At 42.8% G+C, this 14,788-nt stretch overlaps 1 protein-coding gene across 1 annotated transcript in view; it reads left to right on the top strand.

Moving 5' to 3' along the window:
- The window catches only part of TMEM132C (transmembrane protein 132C), a 447,599-nt gene that overhangs the window by 391,855 nt on the left and 40,956 nt on the right, over positions 1-14,788 (top strand). Inside the window, exon 5 of the mRNA XM_042234506.2 lies at positions 14,328-14,471. Coding sequence (XP_042090440.1) covers positions 14,328-14,471 — 144 coding nt within the window. The remainder of the gene's footprint in view (positions 1-14,327; positions 14,472-14,788) is intronic.

Genomic DNA, 14,788 nt, shown 5'->3' with positions numbered 1-14,788 from the left:
TAACAGGACATTTGCTCCCTTTCTCTCTCTCGAAATCCAAAGACCTCTTTCTCACAGACTGATCTTCCCAGAGCCTGCCACATGAGCTGGGGGAGCTTCCAGCTGCCTCAAATGTCCTTCCTCCGGGTGTGGTGTGTTTTCCCAACCCACTGCATTTCAGCTGAGATGGAGGAAGAAACGATGGGTTTTTTCTACTCACATACTTTTTTTTTAAAATGGGAGTATAGTTGCTTTGCAATGCTGTGTTAGTTTCTGCTGTTCAGCAACATGAATCAGCTATATGTATACATATATCCCCTCCTTCTTGGACCTCCCCCCACCACTCCATCCCATCCCCCTAGGTCATCATAGAGCACCGAGGTGAGCTCCCAGTGTTGTACAGCAGCTTCCCACCAGCATTCTATCTTACACATGGTATATATGTCAATCCCAATCTCCTAATTCGCTGCCCACCCCACCCCCGTGTCCACGTGTTTGTTTTGCACATCCAAGTCTCTATTTTTGCCCTGCAAATAGGTTCATCTGTCACATTTTTCTATATCTCACACATATGTGTTAATATACAGTATTTGTTTTCCTCTTTCTGTCTTACTTCGCTCTGTATTGACAGACTCTAGGTCCATAATTAGAGACACGCAAATCAAAATTACAATGAGGTATCACCTCATACCGGTCAGAATGGCCATCATCAAAAAATCTACAAACAGTAAAGGCTGGAGAGGGTGTGGAGAAAAGGGAACCCTGTTGCACTGTTGGTGGGAATGTAAATTGATACAGCCACTATGGAGAACGGTACGGAGCTTCCTAAAAAACTCACATATTTTAAAAATACGTTTTATATTGAAGTACAGAGGATGTGCAGTTTTGCATGTTATAGGTGTGCCACACAGTGATTCACAACTTTTGAAGCTTATACTCCACTTATTTATTGTTCAGTCACTAGGTTGCTGTGTCACATTCGACTCTCTGTGACCCCATGGACTGCAGCACGCCAGGCTCCGCTGTCTTCCGCTGTCTCCTGGAGTTTTCTCATTCACGTTCACTGAGTCAGTGATGTTGTCTAACCATCTCATCCTCTGCCACCCCCTTTTGCCTTCAGTCTTTCCCAGCATTAGAGTCTTTTCCAGTGAGGCAGTTCTTCCCATCAGGTGGCCCAAGTATTAGAGCTTCAGCTTCAGCATCAGTCCTTCTAATGAATATCCAGGGTTGATTTCCTTTAGGATTGACTGGTTTAATCTCCTTGCAGTCCAAGGGACTCTCAAGGGTCTTCTCCAGCACCGTAATTCAAAAGCATCAATTCTTCAGTGCTCAGCCTTCTTTATGGTCCAACTCTCACATCTGTATGTGACTACTGGAAAACCATAGCTTTGACTATATGGACCTTTATTGGGAAAGTGATGTTTCTGCTTTTTGATATGCTGCCTAGGTTTGTCATAGCCTTTCTTCCAAGGTGCAAATGTCCTTTAACTTCATAGGTGCAGTCGCCGTCCACAATGATTTTGGAGCCCAAGAAAATAAAATATGTCATTGCTTCTGCCTTTTTTCCCATACATTTGCCATGAAGTGATGGAACTGGATGCCATGATCTTTGTTTTTTGAATGTTGAGTTTTAAGCCAGCTTTTTCACTCTCCTCTTTCACCCTTGTCAAGAGGATCCTTAGTTTCTCTTTACTTTCTGCCATTAGAGTGTTATTATCTGTGTACATGAGGTTGTTGATATTTCTCCCAGAAATCTTGATTCCAGCTTGGGATTAATCCAACCCAGGATTTCGCATGATGTACTCTGCATTGAAGTTAAATAAACAGGGTGACAATACACAGTCTTGGCATATTCCTTTCCCAATTTTGAACCAGTCAGTTGTTCCATACTCTGTTTATAGTTATTATAAAGTATGGGCTTTATTCCCCATGGTGTACAATATATCCTTTTAGCTTGTTTTATACCTAATAGTTTGTACCTCTTACTCCCCTACTCCTATATTGCCCCTCCCTTTTCCCCTTCCCAGTCCCACTGATAAGCACTCGCTGGGTCTCTGTATGTGTGTCTACCCATACACTTCTCCTTCTGAAGCAGTCATTTGTAATGTTATCCACCATGCTTAAGTCTGGAAAGATCAATTGTAGGGGCTTCTTATTTTTCAAGCGGTTATACTCACTCTCCTTGAGCTAAAAGCATGTGCAGAGAACCAAACACTATCATACCATGAAACTAATCGTGACTGCACATTAGCAAACACAAAATCAACCTTGATTCAAAGACCTCTTCCTGCTTAACACAAGCTTCCCTGCTCTAGGGCCATCCTTCTTGTGGGTTCAAAGCCCCCAGATCTCCCACATACAATGAAAATTATTGCCAGATGCAGATCCATCCAGTTTGTGCCAAGAATTCCGGCTTCCATGCCAGTCACGGTGCTGATGGTCAACTGTAGCTGAAAACAAAGTGAATCAGTGGAGATAACAGTTGAAGGAAAGCAAAAGTGTAAGGATAGTGACAGGAGGTAGCACCTACAAGGATGCTCAGTTCTACAAAGCAGAATGACTTGAACACCTGAGGGTTAGGAAACACCGTTGGGGACATGAGAGCCCCATCATTTGGGGGAAATAATCTTCTTGTTCAGAGCTTGGCAGAATTTTTCTGTAAAGGGCTAGAGAGTAAACATCTTAGATTTTACAGAGACATACACAGTGTCCTGCAAATTCTCTTTATATATATATATATTAGCCTTGACTAGTGTAAAGCCATTTCCTTCTCCAGGGGTTCTTCCCAACCCAGGGATCGAACCTGATTCTCCCTCATTCCAGGCAGATGCTTTAACCTCTGAGCCATTCTTGGCTCACCAGTTCACATAAAAATACCAACCATGGGCAGAATTTGGCCCCTGGATCTTGTTGATCAGATGGTAAAATTCTAATATGCCAAGAAAATTATCAGTAAGGCTCTCATAGATGTCTCCTCCCCCTGCAAAAATGTAAATAAATTCAATTAAATCATCTTTAATTCTAAGAAGCAATACACGATTGCAGTGTCTATCTCAGCACTGACGGTGTGTGACAATGAATCGGTAAACCGTAGACTGTCCTAGTCATTGAATCACTCTAAGCCACCTTCTTCAGGGAAAACATGAAACTCTTCATCTGCAGTCACCTCCACACCCCCGAGTGCTAACGTGTCTGTTCTAGGCAATGCGTTCACGTGCTTGCTACATGCTGTCTTATTTTCATTTGATTATATTTTCTATGCCTCTCGCTCCAAAGCCAGTAGAGAAAAGAGAGTTTCAGGAGGACATGTTGACTTTTCTCCATCTGCCAGTTGCCTCAACCCAGACATTTCACATTTGTGCTTAATAGCTGCCCTTTTAGTCAACTAGGACTTTGTTCCAAGCCCTGACAGGCCATTCATAAACATGACATTTAATCTTCACAACAACCTTAATGATTCCCCAGGTTCACAGCCGAGGAAACTGATGCTTGGGGAATTTATTTCTTTATTTTAGCAAGGTTAATCAATTTTTTATTTGTCTTTAAATTTCTTTTTAAATTGGAAGATAATTGCTTTACAATGTTACATTGGTTTCTGCAATGCAATAATGTCAATTAGTTGGGTGTTAAGTCGCTTCAGTCAGGTCCAACTCTTTGCAACCTGATAGACTGTATCCCGCTAGGCTCCTCTGTCCATGGGGATTCTCCAGGCAAGAATACTGGGGTGGGTTGCCATTTTCTTCTCCAAGAAATCTTCCCAACCCAGGGATCAAACCCGCATCTCTTATGTCTTCTGCACTGGCAGAGGGTTCTTCACCCCAAACGGCCCCTGGGAAGCCCCTGGTAGCATATATGCCAATGCAACCCTCTCAATTTATCTCACCCTCTCCTTCCCTGCCCCCCAGTCTCCACAGGCCCATTCTCTACATCTGCATCTCTAGTCCTAGTCGCATCTCTATTGCAAATAGGTTCATCAGTACTATTTTTCTAGATTCCATATATGTGCATTAATATACGATATTTGTTTTTAGCTTTCTGACTTACTTCACTTGGAGAATTTAAAACACAGCAAAGAAAGAGCAGAGGCAGAACCAAGGCAGTTCTGTCCCGTGTGCTAGCTCCTCAGTGTCGAGCAGGAGGAGAGACCACATGTCTCAGCCCTGGAGGTCCACATTTAAACCTGGCCAGGCCACCTCGGAGCTGTGTACCCTGGACACGTCACTCAACCAGCTCGGGCCTCAGTACCCCCATGCGTAAGACCAGGCAAAATAAGACCATGTGCTTCATGGGTTGGTAGTAGAGATGAATGCATTTAGCAGTGCCTATTGTGTAGGCAATGCTTCCCACATGGGACCCTTTTTAAAATTATTATTAAATGGTGTTTAGACTTCTAAATGACTCCCAGGCACATACGCATTGAGGGAGATTGCTTTCTTTTTTAATCATTGAAATATAGTTGATTTACAGTGTTGGGTTAGTTTCTGGTGTACAGCAAAGAGATTTAATTATATATATATATATATATATATGTATGTATGTATACTTTTTCAGCTTCCCAGGTGGCTCAGTGGTAAAGAATCTGCCTGCCAAGCAGAAGAACATGGATTTGACCCCCGGGTCGGGAAGATTCCCCTGGAGAAGGCAATGGCAACCCACCCCAGTATTCTTGACTGGAGAGACTCATGGGCAGAGGAGCCTGGTGGGCTGTAGTCCATGGGGTCGCACAGAGTCAAACACAACTGAGCGACTAAGCCACCACCACCACATATTCTTTCTCATTTTTTTTCCATTACGGTTTATTACAAGATATTGGATACAGTTCCCTGTGCTCTCTAGTAGGACCTTGTTATTTATCCATCCTACATATACTGTTTTGCATCTGCTAATCCCAAACTCCCAGTCCATCCTTCTCCCACCACCAACTTTCCCTTCTCCAGCTTGGCAAGCACCAGGCTATTCCCTATGTCTGTGACTGTTTCTGTTTCATAGATAGGTTCATTTGTGTCCTGTCACTTCATATAATGTAAGTGACATCATATGATCCTTGTCTTTCTCCTTCTGACTGCCTTCACCTAGTATGATACTCTCCAGGTCCATCCATGTTGCTGCAAATGCCATTATTTCATTCTTTTTATGGCTCAGTAGTATTCCACTGTATATGGATGCCACATCTTCTTTGCCCATTCATCTGTCGATGGACATTTAAGTCGCTTCCATGTCTTGGCTCTTGTGAATTGCGCTGCTATGGACATAAGGGTGCAGGTACCTTTTCAAATTATAGTTTTGTCTGGATAGATGCCCAGGAGTGGGATTGCTGGACCCTATGGCAATTCTAGTTTTAGTTTTTTGAGGACCTTCCATACTGTTGTCCATAGTGGCTGCACCAACTTAACATTCCCACCAACAGTGTAGGAGATTTTCCTTTGAGAGGGGTTGTTTTCTACCTTCTGGAATATTTTAGATTAAACTTGCCTCATCCTCAGCCTCTCATGAGATCTGAACCCCCAGTGTCAGTATAGAAGGCCAGGCATCTGATCTTTGACCTGAAAATGCATTTTATCTTGGTCTCATTTCCGGGGTGAGTGAACGGAGGATGGGTGGATAGATCAATTGACTTATCTGAGGCCACATGGTCAGCCAAGAAGCAGAACTAGGTCTGAACCTGGCCATGGCCTCTCCATGGGGTTCTCCAGGCAAGAACACTGGAGTGGATTGCCATTTCCTCCTCCAGGGGATCTTCCTGACCCAGGGGTCAAACCCATGTCTTCTGCTTGGCAGGCAGATTCTTTATCACTGAGACACCTGGGAAGCTGAAAAATTTTATATATATATATATATATATATATATATATAATATGTATATATTTCAAATTATATATATTATATATTTTTAATTTACATATATAATTAAATCACTTTGCTGTACACCAGAAATTAACACAACATTGTAAATTTGTACTAACCCATCTCCCATACACTTTTCCTTCTCTTTTTAAAGTGGGCTTCCCTGGTAACTCAGACAGTAGAGTCCCCCTACAAAGCAGGACACCAGGTTTTATCCCCGGGTCAGGAAGGTCCCCTGGAGAAGGGAAGCCTAGTGGGCTACAGTCCATGGGGTCGCAAAGAGTCAGACACAACTGAGCAACTAACACACACTGAGATGTAATTCACACAGTATAAAATGTACCATTTTTTGACAGAACTATAGGGTATTGTTTATTTTCTATATTTAGTATTTTTTAAATTTTTTGTTGAGGTGTGGTTGATATACAATATTATGTGTTTCAGATATATAGCACAGTGATTCACAACTGTTAAAGGTTGTGCTCTGTTTATAGTTATGAAATATTGGCTGTATTCCCTGTGTTGTACAGTAAATCCTTATAGTTTATTTTATGCTTAACACTTTGTACCTCTTACTCTGTGCTCTTATACTGTCCCTCCCTCTTTTCTCTCCCCAGTGGAAACCAATACTTTATTCTCTGCATCTGTGAGTCTGCTTCTGTTTTGTTATATTCCTTAGTTTGCTTCATTTTTAGATTCCCCGTATAAGTGGTAACATAAAGTATTTGTCTTTGTCTGACTTAGTTCACTCAGTTGAACAATCTCTAGGTCCATCCCTGCTGCTAAAAATGGCAAAATTTCATTATTTTTATGTCTAATATTCCATTGTGTGTGTGTGTGTGTGTGTGTGTGTGTGTGTGTTTGTATCACATCTTCTTTATCCATTCATCTGTTGACTGAGACTTAGGTTGCTTCCATATCATAGCATTAGTAAAAATGCTACTATGAACATTTGGGGCACATGTATCTTTCCGAATGAATACTTTCTTTTCTTTGGATAAATACCCAGGAGTGGAATAAAATGTACCATTTTAAAGTCTTCAGTGAATGGTTCTTAGTATATTTACAAGGTTGTGGAGTCTCACCACTGTACAATTCCAGAACATTCCCATCACCCTAAAATAAAAATCATACTCTTCAAGCAGTCAGTCTGCCTTCCCACCACACCCACCCCTGCCAAGCTCCTGGCAACCATCAGTTCATCAGTTTGCTTTCCATCTCTATGTATTTGCCTATGCAAATGTGCATTTGCATAAAATTAGACATTTTATATAAATGGAATCTTACAATAATTGTCATTTTGTGTCTGGCTCCTTTCAGTTAACATTATGTTTCAAGGTTTATCCACATAGTCCCACATATCAGCACTTCATCCCTTTTTTGCAACTGAGTAATATTCCACTAGGTTGACATGGCACATTTTCATTCTTATTTCTCTCCTTGAGAAGTCTCTGGGGAATCTGTAGTGGGCATTTCACACCCACTCCTGGGATAAGTACTCCATCCCTTGGCCATTTGGGCTTTTCTTGTCTTGGCTGCACCATGTGGCACCTGAGATCTTAGTTCCATGACCAGTGCTCCTTGCATTGGAAGCATGGAGTCTTAACCACCAGACTGCCAGGGAAGTCTGTGGACTGCTCTTTTCCATCAGTTCACACACTTTCAACTTTTCAACCCTTCAGAAGCAGTTCTGTCTTCTCAATTTATTTAAAAATTAAAACTCCAATTTGTAAAAAAAAAAAAAAAAAATTGCAGAAAGTGGCCAAACCAATTTACATTTATGAAGGCAAATCAAACAAAGTGCGTTTTCCCTGAAGCCTTGGGCTTTTTCCAAGTTTGAAATGACAGTGATTTAAAAGTACCTTGCTTGATTGATTCTTTTCAGAAATACAGAACAGTTCTCTCATTCCTGACAGAAGGGGGCGGAAGGAGGGGGGGAAAAAAAAAACAATAAAAGCAGAGAACAAACATTTAATAACACATAAAGTGTCCAAGTAACAGTTCTGTCTTAATCATGTTCTGCAAAGCTCTGAAACGGTGTTGATGAGTGGGATCTGATGTGTGCCGGGGGACAGGAGGTGTACACCCACCTACTTTGAAGAGAGAGGGCTCCATTCATTGATGCTGAGCATCTCATACCTCAGGGGGCCTAGAGAAAAGGCGGCTTGCAGCCTGGCCTCCCGAGCAGCGCTATGTAGAGAATGAAGGCAGGCAGCACCTGCTCCTGGCTGGCCCTGCACAAAATGAACTCTTCCAGGTCCAGCCGGGGGTTTAGAAAACCCACAATTGTATGTGTTTAAATAGAGTGCCGGGGGAACTTCCCTGGTGGTCCAGTGGTTAAGAATCTGCCTGCCAATCAATGCAGGGGACCTGGGTTAGACCCCTGTTGGGGAAGATTCCACATGCCACGAGGCAGCTGAGCCTGTGTGCCACAACGGCTGAGCCCACACTCTAGAGTCTGTGCTCGAAAAACAGGAGAAGTCACTGCGATGAGAAACCCACTCACTGCAACTTGAGAAAGCCCGCACACAGTAAAGGTTCAAGGCAGCCAAAAATCAGTTAATTAATTAATTAAAATAAATTGTGTGTTGGGCATATTGCTGTGAATTGGCCTCAACTCGAAAAGGATTTGAGGGGAGTAACCAGCCCCATATCTGAAACCTGCAATGTCAGTTTCATACACATACTTGTACACACACACATATTTTTAACTCACCAGAAAAGGTTCCCTCCTTCCCAGCACAGCTTCTCTCCGAGTCTCTGGGAGGGGACAAAGGAGTTTTACAGTCAGACCAGGATAATGTGCCCAGTCCATGCCTGGGTTCCTCACTGTTCCTGCTTCTACCTTGTGTGCCGCTGGTTTCGCTAATCCCACAGCTATGCCCCTAATTAGGAGAACCCAAACCAGAAAAGTGCAATCCAACCTGAAAGTTATTCACTCACCGGAATCCGAGGATGGTGTGGGAGTTCTTCATTCCCCACCCCTCAAATGCACCAGGCCTACCTTGGAAAGGCAGCCAAAGATTCTTCTTCAATGACTCAAGCCCATACCCACTAGGTGTTTTATCTCCTCTCTTCTCTCCCAGAATTCCAGATTCACAACCTAAGGATCCCTGGAGTATAGTACCCTCCAGACACACAAACATTGGCTGCCTCTCATAACATCACTCCTCCGTGATTTTATGCCAACCGATTCCAAAAATCTTCTCCACAATATCAAGGACCCCTTCTCAGGTTGTGATAAAGGACATATCTTACTTTCCAGGGTTACTGTAGCAAAATACACGACTGGGTGGTTAAACAACAGAGCTTTAATTTCCCACAGTTCTGGAGACCAGAAATCCAAGATAAGGGTGTCAGAAGGTCTGGTTTCTCCTGAAGCCTCTGTCCTTGGCTCTCTAGGCCCATCCATGTTGCTGCCAGTAGCATCGTTTCATTCCTTTTTACGGCTGAGTAATATTCCACTGTCTATTTCTATAAGGTATAGGTTTTAGTACGTGTATGCGTTGTGAACGGACAGCCACAATCAAGCAGTTAATGCATCCATCGCCTCACGTGGTTACCATGTGCGTGTGGGTGCATGTGGGTGCACACTGAGAACTCTTTAGACCTGCTTTCTCAGGAAATTGCAAATATTCGATACATGTTATTAGCTATGGTCACCATGCTCTACGGGTGGTCTCCAGAACTTATCCATCTTATAAACGGACTCCCAGCCCCAGACCAGTCTACTTTCTGATTTTATGAGTACAACTTTTTATTTTTTAGATGCCACATATAAGTGAAATCACACAGCGTTTGACTTCTGTGTCTGACTTTTTTCATTTAGCAAAGCATTGTCCAGTTTCATCCATATTATCATGAATATCAGTATTTTCTCTTTAAATTTTTTAGCTTATTTACTTTATATTAATTTTGGCCTCACTGGGTCTTTGATGCTGAACACGGGCTTTCTCTAGTTGCAGTGCCCGGGCTTCTCTGGGTGCAGAGCAAGGCTCCAAGTGAGCAGCCTCAGTAGTTTGCAACACATGTGCTCAGTTGCCTCAAGGCGTATGGAATCTTCCCAGACCCGGGATCAAACCTGGGTCCCCTGAATTGGCAGGTGGACTCCCAACCACTGAACCACCAGGGAGGTCCGAATGTTCTTCTTTTTTGATGTTGACTAGTATTCCATTGTATACATATATATCACATTTTCTTTGTCCGTTCATCTGTAGACAGACACTCAGGTTGTTTCCATATCTTGACTACTATGAATAATACTGCCATGAACATGGGGGCGTAGATAACTCTTCAAGATGGTGATTTCTTCTTATTAGGGTATACTCAGAAGTGAGATCGCTGGATGACATTATTGTTCTATTTTTAATTTTCTGAAGGCCCTCCATCCTGTTTCCCATAGTGGCTGCACCAATTTACACTCCCACCAACAGTGCATAAGGGTTTTCTTTCTTCCATATCTTCACCAACAAGTCATCTTTTGACTTTTGGGTAATATCCACCTAAACAGGTGTGAAGTAATATCTCTTTGTAGTTTTTATTTACACTGGTTAGTAATGTTAAACATCTTTTCACGTATCTGTTGGCCATTTGGATATTGTCTTTGAAGAGTTGTCTGTTCAGGTCCTTTGCCCATTTTTAAATTGGGCTATTTGGGGATTTTGTGTGTTTTTTGCTGTTGAGTTCTTTGATGGAAGAACACAGATTTGAGCCATGGAGAATATAGCTGGAGGTCTACTGTATAGAAATAGCTTACTAATTGATGAAGCCAAACAGTGAGAAAGAGAGTCAAGAGATGGAGAGACGTAGGAATTAATTGCAATTTTGCTTTGAGAACCTGGTTCTAGCAATACCTGAAGCTGAAATCTTCCCTCAGATACTTGAGTTGTACAAGGCAATAAGTCGCCTTTCTGCTTAGACTGAATTGAGTTGGATTTTTGCCACTAGTTAATGAGAAAGGCCTGTCAGACCCAATATTGTGGTTGCCTGCTTGCTTGTGCCTCCCAACCCCCGCCATCCCATACATCTCTGCGAATGGGGGCTTATCACTCTGGTTCACTGTGTTATAACCCTGTGGCAAGAACATGCTGGGTGCACAGTAAGGGTCCATTACATGGCTGGTGGATCTTCATGGTTATGTAGGGTTTGACAGGTGGAAAGAGATGTGGATGACATGGTCCAATAGAAGATGTGGTCCAATGCCTTAATTTGTAGAATGAAGAAACCAAGATCCAAACAATAAGAGTATGATGAAGGCCTTGTAGAAAATTAAAGCATAGAGTAGAATCTGGGATTCCAAACGCTCCATGCCCACCAAGTAACAAACAAACACTCACCAAAATGGTTGATCAGGAAGGGAGTCTTTTTCTTTATTTCTTTTACTTAAAAATTATTTTATATTGAAGTATCTTTGATTTACAATGTTGTTTTGGTTTAAGGTGTACAGCAAAGTGATTCAGTGTATCTATCCTTTTTAAAATTCCTTTCCATTTAGGTTATTATAGATCATAGAGCAGAGTTCCCTGTGCTCTACAGTAGGTCTTTGTTGATGGTTTTAAATATAGCAGTGTGTACATGTCCAACCCAACCTCCCAATCTATCACTCCCTGCACCGTTTCCCTCTGATAACCATAAATTCATTCTCTAAGTCTGTGAGTCTATTTCTGTTTTGTAAATAAGCTCATTTTGTGTCATATTTTTAGATTAGAAAGGAATTTTTAAATACAAGGAACTTCATCCCTGTGGCTTAACCAGATTATCCAAAGATCAATGCTCTCTTAACTCACTTGGCATTTTTGTTATTTTTAACTTTTCATTAAGTGTTGGAGTATAACTTTGTGATAGTTTCAGGTGGACAAAGGAACTCAGCCGTACATACACATGTATCCATTCTGCCTCAAACCCCCCTCCCATCCAGGCTGCCACATAACACTGAGCAGAGTTCCCTGTGCTATACAGTAGGTCCTTGTTGGTTATCCGTTTTAAATATTGGCATTTCTATGACTGTTCATTTGTGTACCTGAAGTTGATCTTGGTTCACGAAAAATATCTAATGACCCACCAGTGTTAATCTTGGTGTAACTCAGTTTAGGGATAGGAAGTCTTAGGTGAAAGACAGTGTGTGCATGTGTGTGTGTGAGAGAGAGAGAGAGAGAAACTGCAATGACCATTAGCAAACTAATCACAATTAATCCACGAGGGAGTTTGCTGCTTTAATGAAGCCATTAGCCAAAGACCATTCTCAGAAAGAAAATGTTAAGACTGAACTCTGAGCACATTACCTGTAATGAACCTGAAAATGGACTTGGGGAATTTCTGCAGTATTCTTGGCATCGGTAATAGCCAATGTGCAAGCTGCCCAAATGGCAGCTTCAGCTCCAGGAATCCCATGGACCCAAGAGAAGACATGGCAGAGGGTCGATGGGCACCAGTGTCGAAGAGAGGCTGGCGCTCCCCTTTGTAACTGATGGCTCTTTCAGCTGTGCGCTTGGTTAATGCAAAAGGTCACTTCTGTGTCAATTGTTTCCCTGGAGGAAGAACTGAAAATATCTCTTTCCTTGCATCTCCTGCTTCAAAGTAGAGCAGCAGTTTTGGAGAGGGATTTGGGGAGAAATTGACTCAGAGGTAAAAGGTGCCAATAGCCATCCCAAAGCCACAGACCCCTTTTCATCTCTGTTTGACCATAAGGAACAGGACTGCACCAGTGCCAACAGGGAGCGCCTACAGATTTAAGAGAGAAGGCGTTTTCTTCATCACTTTTCAAATCATAAGACACGTGAGAGGTGTAACACTAATCATTTTGCATGAAGTCAGTATGAACAGGATAAAGCAAAGCCGCCAGACCTCCGAGGGAATGGGCCACAGTGGGGCAACAGAAGAAGACTGGTGTGCTACACAAAGCAATGAGGCCAGTTGCCAAGGTGTAGCAGTGACGATGGGCATTTGGGGTAAAAATTACCTAACTCTTTGATTGCTCTTGTAGTGAATATCTGGGGCTTCCCCGCTGGCTCAGGAGTAAAGAACCTGCCTGTCAATGCAGGAGATGCAAGAGATGAGGGTTCAATTCCCAGGTGGGGAAGATCCCCTGGAGGAGGGCTTGGCAGCCCACTCCAGTATTCTTGCCTGGGGAACCCAGGGACAGAGGAGCCTGGTGCGCTCCTGCATTGGCAGGCAGGTTCTTTATTAGCTGAACCACCATGGAAGCCCAAGATCCTTCATCATAACTGTAAAGTCCCTTTTACCGTATAAGGCAACAGACATACAGGTTCTGGAGATTGGAACATGGGCATCTTGGTGATTCCACCTTCCACAGTACTCTTCTGCACGAAGTAGCCAGGCAATTTCTGTTGCTTACAACTGAAACCTCACTGATGTGTACCTTTTACTTGGTCTCTGCAACAAAGAAAAAGGATGCATATTTTTTTATTGTTATAGTTGAAAACTAGACAATCACAAATAAACTAAAAGTAAATTGTGAAACACCTAGCACCCGGTTATCTTTCTAAGGTTTAAAAGATTTTTTACTACAAATCTATCATGCGATTTTGCACCTGGATCTGATCAAACAAAAATTTAACTTGTTTGTGAGAATAGGCTACAAAGAGGACAGGCTTTATTACAATGAGACAATTCACCCAGACATAACAAGAAATGAACCAGTATACTAAAAATCCCCACGCTGTGCCTTGCAGATTCTGTTTGGAACATTCATTTTTATTTTGTTTTTTAAATTTCTTTTTAATTGGAGGATAATGGCTTTACAATGTTGTGTTGGTTTCTGCCATACATCAACATGAATCAGCCATGCATGCGTGCTTAGTCACTTCAGTCATGTCCGACTCTTTGCCACCCTGTGGACTGTAGCCCGCCAGGCTCCTCTGTCCACAGAGTTCTCCAGGCAAGAATATTAGAGTGGGTTGCCATGCCCTGCTCCAGGGTATCTTTCTGATCCAGGGATTGAATCTGTGTCTCCTTCATTGCAGGTGGATTCTTTACCTACTGAGTCACCTGGGAAGCACCCCTCCCTCCCACCCACCTCCCATCCCGCCCCACGAGGTTGTCACAGAGCACCGAGCTGAACCCCCTGTGTTATACAGCAACTTCCCATTAGCTATCTACTTTATATATGGTAATAAATATGTTTCAATGATACTCTCTCAATTCGTACCCCACCTGCCGCTCCTGCTGTGTCCATAAGACTGTTGAACATTCATTTTTAAATCATTTTTAAACCACAGATTTGACTCCTCTAGAAACCTCCAAAATACACAATTTGAAGTTGCCGCTCATTTTCACATATAGACACAGCACATACGGTCCTTGACCTTAAGATGATCTTCTGTCTAGCAAGCAGGACACCTAGAACCCTTTTGCCCAGGTTCCTAAGGTAACTGCGGCCATGTCTTGTCTAAATGAGAAGAGGCACACACCGTGGAGGGCTTCCCCTAGTCTCTGAGAGAACCAAATAGCTCCCTTGACCCAGGTATGTCTCGTTCTTCCGGCAGGACACTGAGATCCTGAACACCGCCATCCTCACGGGAAAGACAGTTGCCATGCCCATCAAGGTGGTCACCGTGGAGGAGAACAGTATCGTGACAGATATCTCGGAGTCCGTGGAATGCAAGTCCACCGATGAGGAGGTCATCAAAGTAAGTGATTCCAGGGAGTTTCCTGGCAGTTAAGGGTTAGGACTCAGCACTTTCATTGCCGGGGCTCGGGTTCAATCCCTGGTTGGGGAACTAAGATCCTGCAAGCCAGGTGGCGCAGACAGAAAAAAAAATGGGCAAAGTAAGTGATTCCTTTAGTCATCTGGATTGAGCTGGTGGAAATTTCATGGGGGCATCTTGTTCACCAAGAGAAGTTAGCCTGGTGAAATAAGAGGTCTGGTGAGTTGGTTTGTGTTTACAACCTTTCTGGGCTTCACTACACTTTCCCATTTCCATCTCTTAATTTGACATCATGCCAG

The sequence above is a fragment of the Ovis aries genome, chromosome 17 (genome assembly GCF_016772045.2).
Source record: "Ovis aries strain OAR_USU_Benz2616 breed Rambouillet chromosome 17, ARS-UI_Ramb_v3.0, whole genome shotgun sequence".
Lineage (NCBI taxonomy): Eukaryota > Metazoa > Chordata > Mammalia > Artiodactyla > Bovidae > Ovis > Ovis aries.
This window is presented reverse-complemented; position numbering and strand designations above follow the sequence as displayed.